This window comes from Salminus brasiliensis, chromosome 13 (genome assembly GCF_030463535.1).
Source record: "Salminus brasiliensis chromosome 13, fSalBra1.hap2, whole genome shotgun sequence".
Taxonomy (NCBI): Eukaryota; Metazoa; Chordata; class Actinopteri; order Characiformes; family Bryconidae; genus Salminus; species Salminus brasiliensis.
In genome coordinates this window covers 19,443,098-19,467,676 of record NC_132890.1, presented here as the reverse complement: position 1 = coordinate 19,467,676, position 24,579 = coordinate 19,443,098, and the positions used below count along the sequence as shown (strand labels likewise).

The following is a 24,579-nucleotide window of genomic DNA, read 5'->3' as shown; positions in this document are numbered from 1 at the left end:
TTTAGTAATTCCATTTAAAAAAATGAAACTTGTATATTATATTCATTCATTACACACAGACTGATATATTTCAAGTGTTTATTTCTTTTAATTGTGATGGTTATAAACTGAAAACTAATGAAAACCTCAAATTCAAAAAAAAATTCAGTATCTCATAAAATTAGAATATTGTGAAAAGATTCAATATTGAAGACACCTGGTGCCACACTCATCTAATTAACTAAAAATACCTGCAATGGCATTTCAATGGTCTCTCAAGTGTACAAGCAATAGGGATAGCCGCACACTGGAGAGGATTGTGAAACAAAATTCATTCAAAAAAGTGTGGGAGATTCACAAAGAGTGGAGTGCAGCTGGAGTCAGTGCTTTAAGAACCACCACGCTCAGACGTATGCAAGACATGGGTTTCATTTGTCGCAGTTATGTTCTCTGATGAAAGTAAATTTTGCATTTCCTTTGGAAATCAAGGTCCCAGAGTCTAGAGGAAGAGAGGATATAGAATCCACATTGCTTGAGGTCCAGTGTAAAGTTTCCACAGTCAGTGATGGTTTGGAGTGCCATGTCATCTGCTGGTGTTGGTCCACTGTGTTTTCTGAGGTCCAAGGTCAACGCAGCCATCTACCAGGAAGTTTTAGTTTTAGTTTGCTGTACATGCTCATACTTTTCATGTTCATACTTTTTATTTGGCCAACATTTCAAAAAATCCTTTTTTTTTGTATTGGTCTTAAGTAATATTCAAATTTTCTGAGATACTGAATTTGGGGTTTCATTAGTTGTCAATTTTAACTATCAAAATTAAAAGTAATAAACACTTGAAATATATCAGTCTCTGTGTAATGGATGAATATAATATATATACATATAAGTTTCACTTTTTGAATGGAATTACTGAAATAAATCAACTTTTTCATGATATTCAAATTTTTTGACCAGCACATGTATGTGAACTTTTGACATAAACTAAATGTAGCCTACTAAACAGATTTAGCACCTATACATTATTCAGTCATTAATATGAACTTTTTTGCATTACAGAACACATACTCTTCAAAAGAGAGATGTTTAGGACAAGGTCTAGTTAAAATTCCCAGATTTGCTGTCCCATAAGTGTGCCAACCTTAATTTACATAAGATCACTACAAATTGCTGAATCACTGTTTTATTATACAAATAATTGTTCACCCAATTCAAAACCACATTTTATAGTCACATTCCAAACAGATAGATATTACAAAGTATTACAAAAAAAAAACATATACTTTTGTTTGTTTTACTGAGAACGTCTTTCCAGCTGGATAGCTACATAGGATTACGCCACATTTTAATTATAGCGGACATGCGTCTTGATGGGTATTAGTATCATGATTGATTGGGCTGGAATTAGCAGAAAATGGAGAGACAAAAAGACTGAGGTCAATCCAATTATGTAATAAATGTAGCCTGAAGTAACACACTCAGATTGCGACATCATTGCCAGCTTTGTGTTCCTTTAGATACAATCTCAAGTGAAAAAGTGTTTTGTGTAACCGCTTACAATCGCTACTGGGCAGTAGCCAAATTGCATTAGTAAATATTTTATACATGCCATAAACAGTTTAAACATGTTAAAGAACACCATTATGAATACTTTAGTGAAAGGTATTGATACATTGCGCTGTAAATCTTTACCAACATCCAGAAGGAAGAATTTCTGTTAATATGCTGTTAATGTAGTGAGGTCAGTGAAGTTTACTTAGGTTTCTGCCTGATCATCATATGTACACCAGTAAACCAAGTGGAAAATGTTTAAAATATGCATATGACTTCATAAGAAAAGCTTTGGTAAGACATTATGTTTGTATCATCTTATGTTCTATACTGTTACAATGTAGTGAAGTCTACTGTAGTGTCTTAAACTTGTGTTGGTCACAAATTTTGAACTTTGACAAAATCTGGCAACTGCCCATTAGCTTCTATTATATGCAGGTTTTTGTGTTTTCAGTTTTGTTTAATTACCAAAACTATTATTAGATACAATACATTTTAGGTTGGAAAACACTGATATAATCCTTTACATGGATCAGCCCTAATATTATGAACATGGTGTAATATGGTTTAATAATTTCTTTATTTTGTATGGCTGTGCGGGTGGGGGGGGGGGCGACTTAGAAACGCAGTTAGGAATGCAGTTCACAATTATTTTAGAGAACAAAGAAACCACTAGTGGTACACAAATGTACCACTAGTTATGTATATGTAGAGGTACAATTACTGATTCATAAATTATTAATTTAAAAAAATCATTTGTCAGGTCTTCTCTGGCTGTTTAAAAAGAGATACTTTAATATTTTCACTAGAGCTTAAGAAACTAGTTTTAGTCATATAACTATGCTGGAGCTATTACACATGAAAATGGTGGAATATTTTAAAAAAAGTGAATTCAGTCATTTTCATCGTTCTCCTCTGGTTCATTGCATGTTGCTTTGGCTGAATTCTGGCAGATGTTGTCTGCCTTGCGGGTTAAAGGTCGCACAGGGTGAGCAAGGCAATATGAAGGCTGTCTGATGTCAGACTTGACGTGACATCTGTTGGGCTGCGTGGATTCCTGTCTCCCATCCACTGGCCTTCTTTGACTGAACCTGCAGGATGCGATCAGTGGGCGGTCTATGTCCACCTCTCTGTGCTCGGTCAGCCGTATATTCCGGTCCTGGTGTGTGTAGCTCAACTCTATCTTGAGCACCAGTGATCTCTGGTCACACGAAGTGTAGTGAAACAAGTCAGTTAATTGTCAGATTGTCACAGATCCTAAATGATTTATATGACAAACTCCAGATTGAGTTTCAATACAGCATGCAATATAACATTAATTGATTGGTAATATTACTTACTTGGCATACTTTTATCTCATTGTTGCTTAAAGCAATATCAAGGTGTTGAAAGTCTACCTTAAGCCGTTGGAGGCAGCACAGTCTCAGACAGCAGTCAGGATAGTCAGCTTTGCTCAGCAGCAGAGAATGCATTTCATCTGAGCAGCCAGGCCCTGAGAAAATGTCTTCCATTGTCTATAGGCAGAGTTACAAACATATCCTTAAGTTTTTTTTTCAGCCAATGAAATTATTGTGCGTGCGTGCGTGCGTATATATATATATATATATATATATATATATATATATATATATATATATATATATATATATACACACATACACACACACGCACACACACACACACACACACACACACACACACACACACACACACACACTCACTTTGTCTCTTATAGTTGAAGTGTACCCTTTGATCAAAATTACAGACCTCTCATCATTCTAAGTAGGAGAACTTGCACAATCAGTGGCTCACTAAATACTTTTTTGTATATATACATATTCATTCATTTATTTATGAATGAACACAGCCTTACATGAACATTCAACTTGACATTAAAGAACTGGTAAAGACCTGTTGTGACAGTGACATATGCAGTTGTCATATGCAGGTAATGAAACCTGCACATTGTTTAAGCAGGTTGAGAGAAGCATTATTGGAAATAATTTCAGGTGGCTATTGACTTCTGTTGTTTGTTAGCAACGTTGCCTATGTTACACCAGTGCACAAAAAAACAACACACCCTCAATACAAAACATAACACCTGAGGTATGTGTATTTTTATTTTTATATAGCACATGTTTCTTGTACTGTTAGAGCCCAAACAAAAAACAAAAAATTCAAAAAGCAGATCATTGATTGTCCTGTATTTGGTCTGTTTATACATCTTTAAGCTAAGCTTTGTTCATACTTTATTTAAACTAAGAACAATTTAAGAAGAAAGTTAGAGTGCATCTGCGTATTTATAGTATGCACCAGGGCTCACATGGCAGCGAACACAAATTAAAGACTGAAACTCACCGGTTCACTCTGGAGTTTCACAGTGCAGTCTTGAGCAATCTTCCCAGTGTTCCTCACCGTGCCAAACACAAGCAACACATTGGAGAAAAGAGCAGAGAAGCTGAGCTCCACCTGAACTCCACATGAAAAGTCCAGAAGCTTCTGACTAGGCAGTACTGAGGGGAAGGGAGGGGAGTACACACCAATTGACAGTTATTTATCTGTTAATATAATGGAACAATGTCAGTGTCAGACAGGGCATTTTCAAACATTGTCTTAAAATGTTCTCCAAATAAAAAAAATGTTTTTGTGAGCCTGTAGTCGTATGATGGTGTAGTTTAATGAAATACAAAGAAGTATAAAAGAGACTTTCGTTAATAATCATAAATAAAATAAAAAATCCTAATTTTCTGCTCTGAAGCTCTTACTTTATGTTTATGCTTTGACATTGGACATCAACAGCCTTTCAAAAAAGGAAACATGCCATGTGACAGCACCTTTTGTTTCCCTGAAACCATGGTTTTATTCATTAAGCCCTTTTCCACAGCAGTCTCACAATGAGTCACACACCAGAGCCTACATACTGTAAAGAGGATGTACAGTGGGGAAAAAAGTATTGAGTCAGTCACCAATTGTGAAAGTTCTCTCACTTAAAAAAAAAATGAGAGGCCTGTAATTGACATCATAGGTAGGCGTCAACTATGAGAGACAAAATGAGAAGAAAAAAAAAATTAGAAAATCACATTGTCTGATTTGTAAAGAATTTATTTGCAAATAATGGTGGAAAATAAGTATTTGGTCACCTACAAATAAGCAAGATTTCTGGCTGTCACAGACCTGTAACAACTTCTTTAAGAGGCTTCTCTGTCCTCCACTCATTACCTGTATTAATGGCACCTGTTTGAACTCGTTAACAGTATAAAAGACACCTGCCCACAACCTCAAACAGTCACACTCCAAACTCCACTATGGTGAAGACCAAAGAGCTGCCGAAGGACACCAGAAACAAAATTGTAGACCTGCACCAGGCTGGGAAGATTGAATCTGCAATAGGTAAGCAGCTTGGTGTGAAGAAATCTACTGTGGGAGCAATAATCAGAAAATGGGAGACCTACAAGACCACTGCTAATCTCCCTCGATCAGGGGCTCCCAAGATCTCAGCCCGTGGGGTCAAAATGATCACAAGAACGATGAGCAAAAATCTCAGAACCACACAGGGGGACCTAGTGAATGACCTGCAGAAAGCTGGGACCAACGTTACAAAGGCTACCGTCAGTAACACACTACGCCGCCAGGGACTCAGATCTTGCAGTGCCAGACGTGTTCCCATGCTTAAGCCAGTACATATCCGGGCACGTCTCAAGTTTGCTAGAGAGCATTTGGATGTTCTGGAAGAGTATTGGGAGAATGTCTTATGGTCAGATGAAACCAAATTAGAACTGTTTGGTACAAACACAACTCGTTGTGTTTGGAGGAGAGTGAATGCTGAGTTGCATTCAAAGAACATCATACCAACTGTGAGGCATGGGGGTGGCAACATCATGCTTTGGGGCTGTTTCTCTGCAAAGGGACTAGGACGACTGGTCCATGTACATGAAAGAATGAATGGGGCCATGTATTGTGAGATTTTGAGTGCAAACCTCCTTCCATCAGCAAGGGCATTGAAGATAAAACGTGGCTGGGTCTTATAGCATGACAATGATCCCAAGCACACTGCCAGGGCAACAAAGGAGTGGCTTCGTAAGAAGCATTTCAAGGTCCTGGAGTGGCCTAACCAGTCTCCAGATCTCAAACCCATAGAAAACCTTTGGAGGGAGTTGAAAGTCCGTGTTGCCCACCAACAGCCCCAAAAAAACACTGCTCTAGAGGAAATCTGCATGGAGGAATGGGCCAACATACCAGCAACAGTGTGTGCCAACGTTGTGAAGACTTACAGAAAACATTTGAGCTCTGTCATTGCCAACAAAGGATATATAACAAAGTATTGAGATGAACTTTTGTTATTGACCAAATACTTATTTTCCACCATTATTTGCAAATAAATTCTTTAAAAATCAGACAATGTGATTTTCTGATTTTTTTTTCTCTCATTTTGTCTCTTATAGTCTACCTATGATGTCATTTACAGGCCTCTCTCATCTTTTTAAGTGGGAGAACTTGCACAATTGGTGACTGACTAAATACTTTTTCCCCTACTGTAGCTGCATACTGTGACTTTTACAACCCTGTCATACAATTGTGAACATTATATTGTGTACATCATTATATGATATTTATTCAAAGTAGTCATGCTGCTACCTTAAACTGCAACATTCTAAAATTATGCTACAGTATAATTTGACAATATTGTATTTTGTGGAGTGTTGTTCCTCTGGAAACCAAACCATTTCTACATACAGTGGCACGAAAAAGTATGTGAACCCTTTGGAATTTTATGGTGTTCTGTATTAATTTGCCATAAAAATGTGATCTGATCCTCATCAAATCAAGCGTGTTAACAAACATAATGTGCAGAAAAAGAAAAAGTTTGCAGTGCATTTGTTATGCCAGATGTAGCCCTGCATGTTCTTTCCAAATAGTTATTAGTTTTATCTGTTAACAAAACATTTTGCCAGTACTTCAGCCATGCAGCAATGTTCTTTTTAGTAAGCAGCGGCTTCCTTTGTGGAGTCCTGCCATAGACACCCTGCTTGTTCAAGGTTTATACGGACTGTAGACTCATGAACACAAATGTCAACCTTTACCAATGATGCCTTCAAATCTTTGACTGTCACTTTGGGTTGTTTCTTTAATTCATTGATGAGTCCACGCTGTTCTCTTGGGGTCACTTTGACTTGGCACCCACTTCTTGGCAGAGTAGCCACATCCCAAATTGTCTCCATTTGTAAATTGTTTGCCTCACTGTAAACTGGTGAAATGTTAAAATATTTGAAATCACTTTGTAACCCTTTCCAGCTTTATGTAAATCAACAATTGTTAATCGTAGATCCTCTGAAAGCTCTTTTTGGTCACATACGCGTATCCTTCTTGTGCAGAGCTTTCTTAAGAAGACTCTAGGTATGCTAACACCTGGCTCTAATTAGCTTTATTTAAGATCAAGGGTTCACATGCTTTAACCACTAGCACAATATGGTTTTAATGGTTGTTCTCAAATCCAAAGGGTTCACTGCCACGGTCAATGACCTATGCAAGGAATTGCATTTTTGGATTTAAATCATGCACAAAAAATGCATAAAAATGTCAGTTAACATGAATGGTGCAGATCAAGACCAAGGTGTTTTATGCTGTTAATGGGCATTGTCACAAAGCAGGTTTATAGCATTTGAAGTTGAGGTCTTAAAGACTAGGAACACTTACCAGGAGAACTACTATAGAATTGCTAGAGAAACCCCTTTAGATTTAGGAGTGGTGGCGCACCTTTACACTGTTACAGATACATCACACTATCTATAAAAAAAGCTGAAGATAAAAGGGTCAGCGCTTTTACAGCAGTACATGCAGAATAATATCCTAAACACACAGATCCCTGACCTAAAAATTACAAAGTGCATAGATCAGTGCATGCAAAACACCAACAAAGTACAAAGTTGTTGTACTGACCATGCAGTGTTTCATGTCATTTTTGTTATGTTGAAACTATAAATTTAAAGCAAGATTACCTTTCTGTTTTAAATAAATGTACCATTTTTAACTTTTGGATTTTTTTTTACTCACCTTGTTATTCACAGTAACATATTTTGATACATGGTACCCAGAATTTTAAATGCCATTGTATATGAATTAGAATAGAGCAACCCAGTTTTAAGCTGTGTTTTATATAGAAAATGAATGAGGTGAAGCAGGTTCATTACTTTGCTATTCCAAATTGACAAAGTGTACTTTAAAACATTTTGATAAATGCTGACCAGTTGTTGATACTTAAAGAGGCTAGAGATGAACATTTATGCAATGAGAAACCATTTACCATTAGCTTGTTTCCAGCAGACATCTCGCAAGAGGAGCTCCATAGTGTGCCCAGCTGTCCCCACTGGATCAGTGAGTGCCCGCGGTTCTTTCAGCGTGTGTTTAATCTCCACCACCTGCCTTCCACACACTAGCTGGTCTTTACCTAGATCTAGAAAGAAGCAAAAAGTCACTTCCCAACTAGATTAAAACATCAAAAGTATCAGGAGAGAAAATATCATACAAACATGATTCAAACCATATTTTAAAAACATGTTGCTTGATCTAGTCCATAACTAAGGAAATTCTGGAATTTAAAAATAAAAAGGGGGCAATTTTGATTCCATTTTTCCACATTGATCAGTTGAGAATAAAGCAAACAAACATAAATCAAACATGACTAATATCGAGCTGTATGCTACATTTGATGTTCCATTGGTAGCTCTTATTGAGAAGAAAGTCAAAAGTTCAATTTCTATGGTCCTTCACAAAGGCAAACCATAAACACCAGCAATTCTTAGGCAACAGTACATTCAGCACTAACAAAACAGTTCGGAAAACTTATAGGTGAAAAAACAAGTTGAATCAACAAGAAGAGATTTAATAAAGAAAACAGCACAGCACACAGCACACGCTGAAACTATATACCCCATATTGTCGATATACCTAAAATTTTCAGTCATCAGTACTTTCAGAACGTAAAAAAGTGGGGGGAGACAAACGTTTCTGTGATTGTTTAAACAGTTGCCAAGCATCGAGTGACCCCAATTAAGTATCCTCGTCTGCAGGTGTAAAGCCTCCTGAGAGGACAGTCAGCACACATTGGGCTATGGCAAAAAGGGGGCAAAGTTTGCAACAAGCATGTTAAACAGCGTTTGGGGGAAAGGGAAAAGGTGGGTGGGTTAGTTGGTGATGAGGGAGGGGTGCATTCTCAGAATTCCCACCACTTGAGCAAAAAGAGACTATAAATTCCTGGAGAATGAAGTCACACACTTATACAGCCCCTTCCCACAAAGCCAAGACACATTGCCAGAGACACCCAAGCAAACAGCTAAATGAGTGTTGCACCTGCACCCAAAAAGACATTCTAAATTACACTGTCCTATGGTGGTACACCTGGAAGGTTAGACCAGTTGTCAAGTGTTGACAACTTGTTCCTGCTCAAGTACTGAAAGTATACATGTTCTTTCATCAAAAGCACTCACAAATGTGTCATACTGTGGTGTTGTCCACATTCACTAAGATGACCTCAACAATGTATAATGTGCTACTGGCCCATTATTCAGTGATATCAGTAGCTCACACTCTCTTACAAAAGATACTAATCTAAAAATAGAGCTCTTTCTCTCAATTCACTGGATTCAAAATAATGCATGTGGTTAGACTGCCAATGACAACTTTTTTCCCACCTTTTTCTAATTTCGAAAACTATGTTATGAAAACTTATTTTTGTGTTTCCAATGTACCATTTCATATGTCAGTAAATAATGATGTATCATTATGTTTATATTTTATTTCAATTTAGTTACATTGTCATATTATCCACTCTTAGTTAGACACCACTAAACTAGAACAGCCACAAGAGAGTAGACCCTCACCCTCAGAGACCTGCTCCAAGATATGGGTGACCTTCTTCTGTTGAAGGATATGTTTGTTCAGGTATTTTGTGAAGATTCCAGTGCTTTTTCCTCCATCCTGGACCTCAAATGCCTCAGCATCCTCAGTCCTGGTTAATGCAAATAGTAATGATGCCATGTTGTAAGAAAAAATAACATTATTTAATTTAGCAGTTTGTTTATTTACTTATTTTAGCCAGCTCCCTCATGAAACACAATGCCAGCAATTCAGGAGCGAGGGCAAGCATGTGTTTTCACTGAGACTCAAACTTTCATTAATGCAATGTCACTGGACAGATGATCACACTTGGAGTGTGACATCAGGTAACAGACATTCCCATTAGCTAGCATAGCATTGGGGGGTATTAGGAGAGAGAAAAGACCATCTTATTCACCAGAGAGGCCAATTATACTCTCTTGTATTTATGGCGATGAATGGCTGTGGCAAAATGATGGTGTTACTGTAAATAACATTATTATAAATATGCTTTTTTAAAATTACTAACAATATTGACAGTACTTCAAGGATACTGACTAACTACGTTTCATTAAAAGAGAGCATAATAAGGCTGTTTCATTTTAGTGCATCAGAAAAAACTACACACTGTGTTGCATATCATGTATTGTGAAAAAAGTAGTGATGTTACATTTGACTTGACTTGATGTTACATTTCTCTTTTATTGCCCACCACTAGTTTTGTGGCCTCAAAAAATGGCATAGAAATACTCACGTCGCATACCCATACACGGTGTTTCCCAGCGGGGCCAAAGGGTTAATATCAGAGGCAGCACCACTTTGTTTGTACCTTTAACAACAAAACAATTGTTTAGAACTTTAATAAACAACATTTTGCATAAGTCACAAAGCACATAAATTACATACACTACTTTTTCAAAGTCTGAAAATGATTACAAGAATGATTTATAGAAAGTTGATTTATTTAATTTGCAATAATCTATATAATGTTAATTTAAATATTAATTATTAATATTAAAATGAACTAGCCACTAAATGCTATTTTTAGATTTTTGGTGGAGATGAAATCTACAGTGCCACTAGAAAATTTGAGAACTTTAATTTTCCACATCTCTGCATAAATTTGACCAGAAATGTGATCATATTTTACCTAATTTCACAAACTATGTGCAATGAATATTTTAGTTTTTACATTCACGTATTGAGAAATATGATCCAACACAAAATATTTTTTGTCAGAAAATTGATTTGACCATCTTGCCAACATAAATTTCAACCAAACGTTTCCGGTAAGTGGTAATCGAACCCGCAGCAGGTTAAAGAAAATTTACCCCATTCCTTCTAACAAAATTGCTTCTACTCTGTGATGTTAATGGGCTTTCTTGCTGATCATATTAGGTTGTCCCATTTTTAATGTTAAATTTCTACAGATTTCTCAATTTTTTTGTTGATGTGTGCTTAGGGTTATAGTCTTAGTGCATGATCCACAGAGATGAAGAGCATCACTTCAAAAATATATTCTCCTGTAAAAAAAACCTGGTACAAACAAAATGGGTAGCAGTGTTCTGTTTTGGGTAGAAGTGGCTTCTTCCTTGCCATCCGAACACGCAAATCATTTGTTTGCCTGATGGTGGGCTTACGATAATGGGAATTACTCATATTTCCGAAAGGCCCATAGGTCCTTTTTCACTCTGTAGAAAATGATTTGTAACCTTTTCCTGTATATTGAGCTTTGCTTATTTTTTTACTGAACTTCTCAGAAATCTACTTTGTAAAAGGCATGACAAACATCCAGAAACTTGTGTGGTAAAGACCACACTTTGTGGGGTTTCAAATGTGTTCTTGAGACATGGGAAGGGCTGATAAAAACACCATTTCCTTTTTGATTGAAACTGCATTTTAATTACCTCTTTAAATATTCATACTCCCAGGTACACATACTTTTTCTGATTAATGTTGGGTAATATTTGTAAACCCCTTTTTTGGTTTGTTCAAATGTATGCAATAGAAATTTGCATTTAAATGCTGTACAGACATCACCAACTGATTAACTGCACAGACATACATACTTTAAATGATTATTATATTTACAAAAAATAGAATAAGGCTATAGAATAAGACTTGTGACGATCACATACTTTATAACTAAATTAGGATCCCAAGAATATCATGTTCTCCAGATGATGAACATTTGTCTAAATTTAGACATTCATCCATGCTTGTCACTTTATCTTCCTCACAGCTATGAACTTGCACAGACATAGCATACAGAATCCTTTTCTACAATATTCTGAAGTAAGATTAGTTATATATTATTGAAAACACTGATTCCAAACTTTTGAACAGTAGCATAGTCTCTCTTGTGTGTAAACGTACAGTCCATTGAACAATCTTTAGATTTGTTCCAAGCATAGAGGAAGCCGCGTAGAGGAAGTAGAGTGTGTTTTAATGGTAATGTGATCCTTTATTGATAGTGACGTGAAACAACGGAAGTGTTCTTAAAACTTTGCGCTCTTAACTTTCTATTACATGGATGCTGCTGTGGATCTTCAGGCCTACCATTTTCTGCAAGTGTCCAGCAAAATGACAATGAGCTGTGCACGTCTCTCCTGCATATTCCACATAACTCTCTGCACGCACACACAGTTTACAGTGCAGTATGGTCGTGGAGCATCAATGGCCACAAGGTAGTTCCGGCCCAGGTGTTCATACCCATGCCCAGCATAGTAAAACACAGCTGAAATTGAACAGAGGAAGAAAGTTGTGTCTAGGGGGATGCTTTCAATTAGTGAAAAAGCAGTAAAAAATAGTATTTCAGTAGTATGAGGACAGTAAGGAAGAAAACTGACAGAAATATGCTGCTACACACACACTCAAACAAAGCAGGTGTAATGCAGCCCAAGTCTAAGATATAACAAACAAAACAAGACACCTATATTGCTAATACATGATACAATTTTATATACGTCCACAGTATAATGACCATGTCAGATGAGTCATACCAACATGACAAACAACTCTCTAACTGTTATTTTCTACTGTAGATACTGCACTTACTAACCACTTCCATCAGCAGAACAAACTTCTTCCAATTTAAGAAACAGGAAGTATTGAGTCTGAGTACAGTCTACATAGGCAGAACCAAAATGGTGGTTTTACAAATCTCTCAGATAAAACTATTAGGCTTCACTCAGTTTTTAACCTACATTTAAATATATAGCGCAAACCATATTACGAAAATATGGTATTCACAATGCTTAACAACACCAGATGCACGTGGCTTACAGAGAGCATGAAAATAGTGTTGTGTCCCTGCCAAAGGTAGGTCAACCAAATTAACCCAATTCAACAAGTGACAAGTATTACACAACCCTACACACAAAAACTGTGACACAGCCAATGCAATTTTAAAAAGTACACCTAGCAAGCCACAACAAACCACTCACCATAGACTCCACGATCCAGAAGCTGCAGAAATTTGTCAATGGCTGCCTCCATTTCCAGCAGAGTGAGGTCCAGCAGGGACACTACCCGGAAGCCTAGTTGCTGCAGCAGACTAGCTAGCTCATGAACATCCATAGTTGGGGCCATCAGCCTAGGGTGGTGGCTGTAATTCAGGTTCCCAATCAACAATGCCACTTTGTCAGTTGCTAAACAAAAGATTATTGAAGAAGTCCACAGTTACAGTGCATCTACTGCATCTAGTATATGTATTCTAGTGCATCTAAAAAATATAAAAAAATAAAGAAAAAGTGGAAAAAGTTCATTTTGCTCATAATTTAATTTAAAAAGGAAACTGACATTTTATATTCATTACAGTCCCTATAAAAATATTCACCCCCTATGGATGTTTTCCCCTTTTATTGCTTTTATAAATAAAATCAGTCAATATAATTTTAATTTTATACAAAAAAAAAAACGGTCAAAGTGAACAATTTCTACAAGGAAACTAAATCTAAACTAAAATATATGTAAAATAAACAATTGCATAAATATTCATCCCCCTTTAAAGTGACTGACCTACACCTCATGCCCACAGTGAAGTATGGGGGAAGGATAAGGGATGCTGTGGGTCTGTTTTCTTTCAAAGCTCCCTGGAACCTTGTTAGGGTACATGGCATCATGAACTTGAATCAAAATCTGGTGGCATCTGCCTGAAAGCTGTAGGTTGGTTGTCACTGGGTCTTTCAGCAAGAAAATGACCCTAAACATGTGGCCAAATCTACACAAAATGGTTCACCAGACACAAAATGAAGCTCCTCCCATGGCCATCTCAGTCCCCAGACCTCAACCCGTTTGAAAACATGTGGTAGTGCATAGGAGAGGACCCAGGACTCTGGACGATTTAGAGAGAACCATCTCTCTGCATTTTCCCATCTTGTGAAATGTTATAGGAGAAGATTAAGTGCTGTCTTTTTGGCAAATTTTCTTTGGGAGGTGTAGAAGGAGGAAACTTTTGCTGCCCCCAAAAAAACCCACCACACACAACAGAGCAAGACTAAAATTTGCCAGAGAACATCTAGACAAGACTTAGGCAACTGTGCTTTGGATATAGCTTTGGCCTTGCCCTGATTTCTGGAATTCCAGATTAAATCATTAGTACTAAACAGATGTTACTCTAGTGGAAGACACTGATAACAAAATGTTGTGTTTAGTATAAACGCCTTGCTCTTTATCATAACAGAATCACTGGTAAATGCAGTCAGGGACCAAGAATTGTGGTTTCTAATATTTTTAATAAGGGATTAATAAGGAATTAGGGATCAATTTTGATCACAGCTATAGTTTAGACAAAGGAGAATTCAATTAAAATAACCCTGGAACAGCAGATAATATAGCTAAGACTCAATTAGAAAGTCTGTTCAAAATATTAACAGCTGTCTGAAGCCCAAACCCTTGTGGATTAATTGCCATTTTACACAGTCCACTTGCCAATAAGTTGGATGTTGTGGTGGTCAGTGATTTATGATCTGCAGACCTTGCATATTGCTGTTCTATTTTACTACTACCATTATCAACAACATAATTATTGTATCCAAATGAAATTATTTTTGGAAATACAGCTTCCATGACACCAAGAGCTTGAGCTCTGCTAGTCCGACGCATCCTGATGGGTGGCTAGGTGTTCACTTCAGTGCATTGCAATAGAAATCACCAAATAATGTATATTTAAAAAAAAAAAAAAAAAAAAAAAAAAAAAAAAAAAACACAAATCCCAAACTCTTCAATCCAGTAAATGGACTAAAAACGAAACAAAAAAACAAACACTAAACTAAAAAAAAAAATCTGTCTCCAGTCACGATTACCAAGTCAAAGTCGAGTCTTTTATCAGTGTTCGTCAAGGAAGTCTCAGATCCTTAAATTTGGAGTCTAGTCAGGTCATGTGACTCGAGTAGTCATGTGACTGTTGTCCCCAACTGCTTGAAATCTGAATTTGTTGCAGACTTTAAGGAAGCTGTACAAATAAATAAGTTACTGATCATGATTACTGAAATGTGACTTCGATTTTGAGGAATCCTGAAAAAACATTGCATGGTTAAAGCGTTCTTTACAGTGGTGGAAAGTGTCTAGATGGTTCAATAAATCATCAAAAAGCATTCCACTATTGTAACAAGTCAGTCTCCAGTCTGTCATATATCAGGGTGCCGGTTAATTCATTGTTTCTGTTCAAATCAATGGTATTTAACTAACTAAAAATGCAATGGGTGCAACTTAAAAGTAGCTGAATTCATTTTTAGAAGGGGTGTCAAACATTTGGACTTGCATTTGGATTCACCGGTCAGTGGTGGTAATGTTATGTATATATGCACTACCAGAAAACAGCAGCATATTTATGTATGTAACTTTTTAAATTGTTCTTGTCACAAACTAAATTCACTCATGTCCAAGCAGTTGAACTGAAGTGATAGTAGCAACATTACAGCAGACATGGTAAGGCAGTCACTATTTTTAACTTTATACTGATAGATTATTTTGCCTCCTAAACATACCTGTGAGTGTAGGAGCTGGGATTTGATCAGGAGTTGCTGTGTAACAGGGAAAAAGGAGAACATGACTCAGCAGGTGTGAACTTAAAGTTCATGACAAACTAATTTTTCACTTCCATTTACACATGGCCTCACAGTGGAAAGAAACTAGGGGCATTATCTGTGTTCCATGATGTGGCTTAGGGGAAAAGGAGAAGCTCTTACTGAGAAAGCAAGTTTCACTCAAGTTTACAGTGCTTAGCCAACTGCCAACCTAGGCTTAAATAGTACAAAGAATGGGGGAAGTACCCTTCACACTATGTTTATGCATCTCCATTTATACTAAGCCATTTGACTAATGCATTCTGTTTTTTTCCTAATATTTGTACATTCCTTACCAATTTCAACATCAGCTGCCTCTGACCATCGCTCAGCCAAAACGTTTGAAACAGTGCAGAGATACGAGCCAGCACTATCAGTGTTTGCTTGTTTTATCTAAAAAATTAACAAGTTCACGTTTTAGTTTAGAATCACTTCAGTTTCAAGTCAAAGCAGAGGCTAAATATTAATCCATACAGCGGTTCAGTTAGTAGGTTATTTGGTGTTAACTGTACATAATATCATGAATAACAATCACTGAAAGGGAATGCTTGGTGCCTCTCCCCATGTCTGATCTTACCTCAAGTGTTTCTTTGTTTTCCTTTGGTAAGAAGTGACCATTGTGGTACCACTGGTACTGAGGCGAAGGCATGCCGATAGCTGTGCATTTCAGAGTGAATGTGCCTCCATGACATACAGGTTGGTGCAATGTGGGCTGGACTATTATATAGGGTTCCCCTCTCCATACAGGTGGGATACCTACTGTAACACACATAGAAAATGCAAATCTAACTTAGACTACTGAACATTATGCTTACTTGTGAATAAAGATAATTAAACCAAGTTAAGCCACAATGCTAGGGATGCACAATAATAAAACTGGCAAATTTCTTTTTTGCCTTTATCTTATCTTTTCTTTTTGTATTGTAATTTGATGGTGTATTTTTGTATGTAATATATATGTATTTTAATATTTTATATTTTAAGTTAATAAATAACAAATGAAAGTGATGTGGTAAGTCAACTGGAACTGTGGTGGAAAAAAACAGTGAGCAACTTGAGCACTCGTTGAATTTACTGACTTCAGCAGCAACAACCAAGTAGAATGTTTTAATAGTAACTAAGACCAAAGCTTTCTTAGTGATTTGTGGCCTCTCTGCTGCATTCTTTAACTGTTCAGCCCTATTGGTATCCTTGTGACTCTCATTAACCGCTTGTTTGGACCACATGAGGTGCTCATATGTGATAAAAATGCACAGTTACAGTGACATAGGACTCCATGGCAAATATGTGTCCACGCATCATGTTACAGCTTTTTTTCCCCTGTTTTCTTTAGTGATTTCATGACTTTGATTTTGGCTCCATAGTAGAGTGTGGTGATAGCTGTGTTTGTAAAATATCTGTGAAACGGCACTATATTTTGGCTCTAAATTGTGCAACATAGCATAACATAACATTTCTCAACAACTGAATATGGATGCAAATTCTTGGCAAAGAGTTTGTTATTCACTTTGACCTTTCCAAGTTGGGAAACTTTAACATTGCTTGCTCGATAGTCCTCTGGGTGGCAGCAATGAAAAACACCCAGTTGTAGTAGCTGCCAACCTTAAGACCTTTGAGCAAGCAATGTCAAATATTCCCCAAAGCAACCAAGCCCAGTCAGATTCCTTGCTCATCCAACTTGTGCCAAACCACAGACTATCTGGGCACTGCACTTCTGATTTTTGAGTTTTGCCTTTTATGTTTCAACAACACTGCAATATCAATTAAGATTTAGAAATTTTTTTTTGACATTCGTAAATTAATTCTGAATCATCCACATCGAGATGCACCCAAAAGTCTGCATTTCTATCTTCTTCCTACTGTCTCCGTCCCTCTCTCACTCCTGACAATACTGCCATTTTGGTTCACTCCCTAGTCACATTCCATCTGGACTATTGCAATTCCCTTCTGTTTGGTCTCCCACTCGTACCTTCATAAGCTACAACTGGTTCAGAATGCTGCTGCCTGTATTGTCAGCAGAATCACATCTATTTATTACATCACCCAAGTTCTTCAACAGCTCCACTGGCTCCCTGTTGAATGTTGCATTAATTCCAAACTTATACTGCTCACCTTTAAGGCAATCAATCACCTCACCCCACCATATCTCACCGAACTCCTTCACATAAACAGACCCAGTCAGATCATCTTTTTCTATTAGTCTCACTGTACCTGACTGTCCACCCGTCTCTGGAACTCCACTGGACATCCGTAATATTGACTTCCTGGATGTTTTTATATCATGCCTCAAAACTCATTTTTAATTTAAAATTGCCTCCCTGTTTTATTTTGTTTGTCAATGTTTTTTGCTTTGATTTTATTATTTTATGTACGGTGACCTTGAAAGTCCTGAAAGGTGCCTATAAATACATTTTATTATAAAACAGTAGTGGACATCTATAGCTTCTAAACTGAGAAAATGTGTCACTTGGAACAAATACTGTATGAAGATACAGAGCAGATACCTGCTGAGTTTAACACCTTCACTTTAACCCATTCGGTGAAGATGTAGTTGCAGTACAGATCGCTCACTCTGCAAATGTACTTCTCAGATTTTTTAAGACAAATGTGAAGGTTGCTTTCTGTGCCATGTGCGACCTACAAAGACCACATACAGTAAAATGAGCATTAATACAAGCTGCATTGAATTATTGATGCAACACTACAAACCTCTAGGAAAGCAAACACTACAAACCTCTTGTTGTTGACCATCAAACCACTGGTACCGCAAAGGGCCTGTGCCTACTGCTTGAACACTTAGTGTCACTGGATAGTTTTGTGGAACACACACAGACAAAGGCTGCTGAACAATGGATATTTCTGGTATAAAAAAAAACAAAAAAAGATTAGAATAATGTACTGTAGACTGATTGTGGTGGAATATAGTGTTGAAAGAATATGTCATTCAAATTCAAATAGTTGGCATACGCAGTCTTCATAGGGCCTATAAGCAGATATGTATATTCCACTTTTTAAAGAGAACGACGGACACAACTCACCAATTTTCATGACTGTTGGGCCTTTTTTAAGAGTATGCAAGGGCTTTGACCACAAAGGCACTGCCCTGTCTGAACAGTAAGTCATTATAACATTATCTGCTGAATAAAAAACACGTACAATATTCAATGTAACAAGAATAAATAATGTTGAAGCAAATATGTAGCTAGCAATGTTTATCCAACTTCTCCCTCTTCCCACTTGGCTTCAACTAGAAGAATCAACATGCAGCAGGCGGTAGAAACGTATATACTGCCCAAATAAAACAATCAAACGAAACAATAGAGCCACAAAACACCACGAACACCCTACAGGAACTTCTAATCAGTAGAACAGTCATTCATCTAGTTTAAACACATGTTGACAGATCTACGTCTACACGAAGTATGTGTCTACTTCACCGTTACAAATTCCGTTACCGTTGTTCAAATTCCCGAACAACTACGGACGGGAGACCAAAACCTTTCTCCAGCTCACACAAATGCGGCGAAAGCCGCGCTTGAAATCATTACTAGTTACCGTGATGCAAGGTGACCAAAAGAAAAGAGGAAAATGGTGTAGGCCAAGTTCCTGGAAGAAGTGTATGCTAACTAACAACTACCGGTGTGTGTAGAATATTCGAGCCTTCAAATACTGAGGAGACGCATTCATGACAATTTGCACTGGGTTGTGTATATGTCGTTTAGGTGAGTTTTGTGCGTTGCGAGAGCTTTGCTTAGCAAAAATATGACTGCTGAAACTATTTATATATATATATATATATATATATATATATATATATATATATATATATATATTTTTTTTTTTTTTTTTTTTTTTTTTTTTTTTTTTTTTTGATTGTTTTACTTCTATTTCAGTTTTTGTTCATGTGTGGTTTTGGTTGCTGCCAAAAAGAGAACAGTTCTGCTTTAGCTTTTTAGCTAGCTAGCTAATTCATTTGAATGCACTTTCCAGTAGTGCTGCCACTAACGACATAACACTGGCAATTCATCTCTCGATTATTTTGACGATAAGTCGATTAAAGTAAACGATTTATTTTCCTTCAAAAAGTAAACTGGCAATTTGAAATACTTGTATTTCGAAAAAGCTGTAAATAAAGGTTTACATATTAACATATTATTGTAAGTTTAAACAAAAACTCATGTATGTGATATTGTATTTATGCGATAACAAACAACGCGATCAGTCCACGTGTGTTTTTTTATTCAGGTGCTTGTGCTATGCTTTCGAAACACTACATTTTTGTTTTGTGCTCATTTTAGATTATCATTCTTTCGATGCTTTTGGCTTTTGGACACTTAAAAACACAACCGAGTCTGCTGCAGCCCCCGTTATTTAAAAAAAATAATATAATAATGTGTGTATATATATATATATATATATATATATATATATATATATATATATATAGTTTGTGTGTGTGTGTGTGTGTGTGTATAGATAGATAGATAGGTGTGCCGCCAATGACGCTAGAAAACGTGACTGGTCGGGAGTTTCAAAACCACAACCCTGTAATCAATAGCCCAGAGCTCTAACTGCTCAACTACCAGTGCCTGAACTGAGGTGTTCAAGGTGAACATGCATGTTATTCAGTTTCTGTCCTCAGCAGTGGGCCCCGTGAGCCCCATCCCGCAACACTCACAGTGCTCAGTCTCACAGTCAGAGCAGACCCACCCACATTCCAAATGAACTGCGCCTGCCCAAAGCTGTCGCTGACCCCGCCCTCTATGTACAGAGCGAGATGTAAATGCGTCTTCAGTGTGACACGAAAATAAATCACTGCATTTAACATACACAGTCTCAGTTACTTACTCACCTTAAAACTAAAAAAATAGAAAGAAAACACTCTTTTAAGGTCACTTTTCCGGTCCCAAGCCCAAGGGTTTGGAACTATGTCTCCTTTAAAAAAAAAAAAGCTGTACACCACCTGTTTATGCAAAAATTGAAATATTAGAAGGAGGAATTTGTTTAAATCTTTAAATAAAAGTGTCTTCTTAGAAAGAAAAAATGTTGTCTTTGTAAAAATAAATGTCATATATACTTAGTAAAAGTACTAATACCACACTTTACACTTCTTACACAGAAGTAAAGATCCTGCATTTAATGCAGTTTAAATGTTCGGTATCGCCATAAAAAATATTTAACATCTCGGCCTGGGTCAGTGTCTAATCAACTACTGTTGTAAGCCTGATTGTAACGGACGAAAATAGACACAAATTTGGAAAATAAACGTATGTAAATTGATGGCGTCTTTCATACTGAGTACGGAAAAATACAAATCGGTGTGAAAGGGCCTTAACATCCAGCACGACACGCGCACAAGGGTAAGATATATTACCACATTTCCAAAGTCAGTGCCGGTGATTTCCAACGCCGGTGCTGGAAATCACCGGCACTGGCTTTGGAACGCAGCTAATAATATGGCAACAAACACACCATATAATAAACCATGTGATGATTGGTGCAATGCGTTTACTTTAAGCGTATCTGAAATCTAACAGAGGTTTAAGGAATTAAGTAGAAATAGTTGGCGGGCATGTATGCTTTTCGACTGTGGAGAGCGATGTTCAGTTTTTTTAATGGAACCTGAATGTCGGCAAATGCACTGTGTGCTTAGTGCGCTGCTGTCCTTTCAAAATGTAATATTCCTTTTTAAAACATGATCATCTTCTCTCAAACATTTTAGCAAAATTAAGTTGATAGTTCCCCTAGCTTTCCCCTAGCATTCCCTGGCTTTTCTGCAGCTTGCAGTGTCCTTCTCATGTGGAGACCTTTGTTCAGCCCTTCTGTACTCTCCGGTCACAGCGTTAACTTTCATCCAACATGCTCAACTGGGTAGGTCAGGTCAGGTCCTGTTTAAGAACATTCTGTTGCTATCCTTTTTCTGCTGTGACCGACAATTTCCCCACTTGTGGGACTAATAAAGGATTATTTTATCTTACCTTACCTTAAGAAGTTCTTGGGACAATTCTCTGGAATGTTTTGGGTAATTTTGGATGACATCATCCAGTGCCATCCTATGAATTTTACATCAATAACATATGATTCTATATATGTTAGAATACATTTCTCCACTACTATCAACAGTCATATCATCAATAAACACAACTGACTCTGTTCCATATGCAGCCATAAATGCCAGTACCATAAAGGTGCATCTGTATGCTTTAAATTAGGGGTGGAAATCTCTAGGCACCTCATGGTTTGATAGAATTACAAGGGCTGCGAATTATAAAATGATTATCGATCCATCTTTTTTAAATACAGGATTGTTTTTCTTACTGTGTGACTACTTGGTACTTTTAAAGCTAATTATTTGTAATGATCTATAATAAATTTGCTTCCAATATCTTTTAGTAATACGCAAACAATGTGGCAAGTTAACTGGAAGGTTTGCAGTGGGGCTGCGGTGGATAAATGTGGTAATATATCTTACCCTCCATAGTTGCCTTGAACCTAAACGCTTTCCTAAGAGCCCAGGTTTGGCGTGTAGGCATAACATTTCACATGTAGGAATTTACCCAGTTCAGCAGCAACAACCATGTTGGATGGGTTATCAGTAACTAAAACTAAATCTTTCTTGGTGATCTGCTACATTCTTTAAGCCATATTTGCACTTGTGTTACTTGCATTCAACACGCTTATACGCCAATTCGCTTGGAGCTAGCTGCTAGCTGGCACTTGTTATTGATTATAAAATGCATAGTTATAGTGACATAGGACTTGCATCATGTTCCAGCTGCCACTTATTGATGATAAAAATGCACAGTCACAAAACACCACCTGCATCTGATCAACCATGATTTTGTGAGTTAAAAAAAATGAACAGAATGTTAGTGATTTCTTTTATTTTTTACTTTTTTCCTTCACTTCCAAACAGAACAGTGAGTGATAAAGAGAGAAATGAGAAGGAAGAGATAAAATGGCTATAGTTACCATTGCATTATTTGCAAATCCAAGACAGTTCCCACAATACAAAACAAAAAATTCCCTAGTGCCAGTTCTACCTAGGGACTACATAGGAAGCTACAAGCCCTTGAACTTGCATGCAAGTGACCATTGCGATACTTGTAAATCCAAGACAGTTCCCGCAATACAAAACAAAAATTTCCCAAGTGTCAGTTATACCTAAGAACTACATAGTAAGCTATAGTGGGGGGCGTGCTCTCCTCCAGCGTTAGTGGCAAAAAGCAGCGGTATCTTTGACCTGACAGCATGCCCCACCCCCAGAGATCCACCAGTTGGCTCTGACAATGCGTGTTCAGTTGCTCTGCCATCAGCCCCTGCTTTGCCGTTGACGTTTTGGGTTGCTCTTTCTGGACACTGCCTGTCCTTTTTCCACTGTCTCAAGTTCGCAGCACTGACTCTTTCTGTACCACTAGCACACCAGCTGCTCAGCCATTGCCTGTTCACTTGAGTCCATACATTAATGAAGGAGCAGTTGACTCATTACACAGTGACTTGAGCTTAGCTTCTACACACACAAATGCTGCAAAGCCACTAAACTTACCAAGTTACGTAACTTCCCAAAGGTGTGTTTCTTTTTGTAACTCATGTAAAGGTTAAACAGTTTTAGTTAGTGATTATCAATTAGGAATGTCCCAACTTGACCCAGTGGCATTTTAATATTGGTATTGGCATGATTTTGGCATTAAAAGCCCATTTAAAGATCTTTAGTTTTGTTGTAGCAGAGCGCCTTCTGGCAACCTCTAGGCACCATTAATGGACATGATTCTTACCTTCCACAGTGAGGGACTTCTCAGACAACAACAAAATAGTTTAGTCACCATGCAGTATGAAATTATTTTATAGTGGAAGACAATGCAATATCTAATATTCTTTTGCTTTGGCTGTTGATAGCATAAGTTCACAGCATTTTTATTGACAGCATTGTGCTACCTTCCTCTTTCCTGTGCTCATTTTTTTAAACTACCCGAGACAGAACAATGCTCATTTGTGATCTTTGTCTGTGAACAAAACAAAAATAGATTTATTTGAAGTTGGTTTCAAATTCTAACTCTCGATTAAACAATTAAATAGTGCAGCAGTTACATTGTGTACATTTCAACAGCAGAATATAACAAAATGCTGCATTATTCAAGGTGGAACAGAAAGTTTGAGGAAGAGGACATCAGTTTAGCGTAGCTCAGAGGCTAGTTGTAAATGATGCAGCAACAACAAACAGTACATAGAACAGTTAAAAGCGTTTGTTAGTTAATATGTCAGACCAGTTTAAACCACTATTCTGTATTTCTGTTTTTTTGGCCATGCTGCCAAAACCACCCAGTTTGGTTTTAGTTGTGCAATTACATACCTGGTACAATTACATGCCTGTTTAGAAACAAAACTGTCATGAAAATGCTTTGTTCTACCACATACCTTTCTTTGATTCTAAACCAGCACTAAACAGTGTATTCAGAGCCAAGAGTGTTAAGTTAATGCATGCACGCTATAGAAAAGCAAGCCTTGGCCTGGGCTGAACTTTTTCAGTCTCAATGTGACTACTCTGTTTAAATAAAAAAAAAACACCATACTATAAAATAGTTATTATACATCAGCAGTCGAAAAACAGCAACAGTTTGGGAGTTTTTTTTACCACTATACACACACAAATACACACACAAAGTGATTTGACTGCAGCACTTTAAAATAACTGGGAGCTGAATGGTCAGGTGTGTCAATCAGACTGGATTATAAGATAATACACATAATAATACATTCCAAAATGTAAAACATTTAAACAAAGTCATTTAAAACTTGATACTACAAATACATGTGAAAATATATGCGTTTGGTATGTCTCATTATACAAACTGTTCACTAACAATGCAGTCATTTTACTAGTGTTTATTAACAGCACATCTTACCTTGTTGTGAGGCTGTGTTATTTACAGAAACACAAAGTTTTGATTGGTGTCGGCCGACAGGCAGCAAGGTACTTTAATACGTTTTGGGGGCGGAAAAAGTTGAGACATCCTTATTATCATTATTTACCAACAGTAATATCTGGTGATCTTGCTTAGAAATGTGTGTCTGCTGTGTAACCAGAGCCCTTTTATGCTTGGAAAATGAAGCA

General features: G+C 37.1%; 1 protein-coding gene across 5 annotated transcripts; it reads right to left on the bottom strand.

Moving 5' to 3' along the window:
- Window positions 1–1,143: 1,143 nt before the first annotated feature.
- malt3 (MALT paracaspase 3) lies at window positions 1,144–19,106 on the bottom strand. Of its 5 annotated transcripts, none has more exons than XM_072694751.1 (15): window positions 19,023–19,106; window positions 18,506–18,601; window positions 18,202–18,326; window positions 17,972–18,104; window positions 16,045–16,226; window positions 15,764–15,860; window positions 15,390–15,425; window positions 12,846–13,049; window positions 11,959–12,136; window positions 10,154–10,228; window positions 9,405–9,532; window positions 7,829–7,978; window positions 3,886–4,040; window positions 2,925–3,041; window positions 1,144–2,728 (listed from the first exon to the last, which is right to left on the bottom strand). In XM_072694751.1, exons 2-15 carry the CDS (start codon window positions 18,588–18,590, stop codon window positions 2,420–2,422), a joined length of 1,974 nt encoding a protein of 657 aa, XP_072550852.1. In that variant the 5' UTR covers window positions 18,591–18,601; window positions 19,023–19,106; the 3' UTR covers window positions 1,144–2,419. The 5 variants fall into 5 exon arrangements, with proteins under 5 accessions (XP_072550852.1, XP_072550851.1, XP_072550849.1 ...); XM_072694750.1 differs by having other exon boundaries at window positions 18,506–18,604; window positions 19,023–19,099; XM_072694748.1 differs by having other exon boundaries at window positions 18,506–18,604; window positions 18,923–19,042.
- Window positions 19,107–24,579: the final 5,473 nt, after the last annotated feature.

Coding starts and splice junctions, on each gene's coding strand:
- malt3 (XM_072694751.1), bottom strand. CDS start 18,590: ATGACTTACTGTTCAGACAGGGCAGTGCCTTTGTGGTCAAAGCCCTTG. Junction 15,861..16,044: donor AAAACAAAGAAACACTTGAG/GTAAGATCAGAC, acceptor TTAATTTTTTAG/ATAAAACAAGCAAACACTGA. Junction 4,041..7,828: donor CTGCTGGAAACAAGCTAATG/GTAAATGGTTTC, acceptor CCTTCCCCTCAG/TACTGCCTAGTCAGAAGCTT.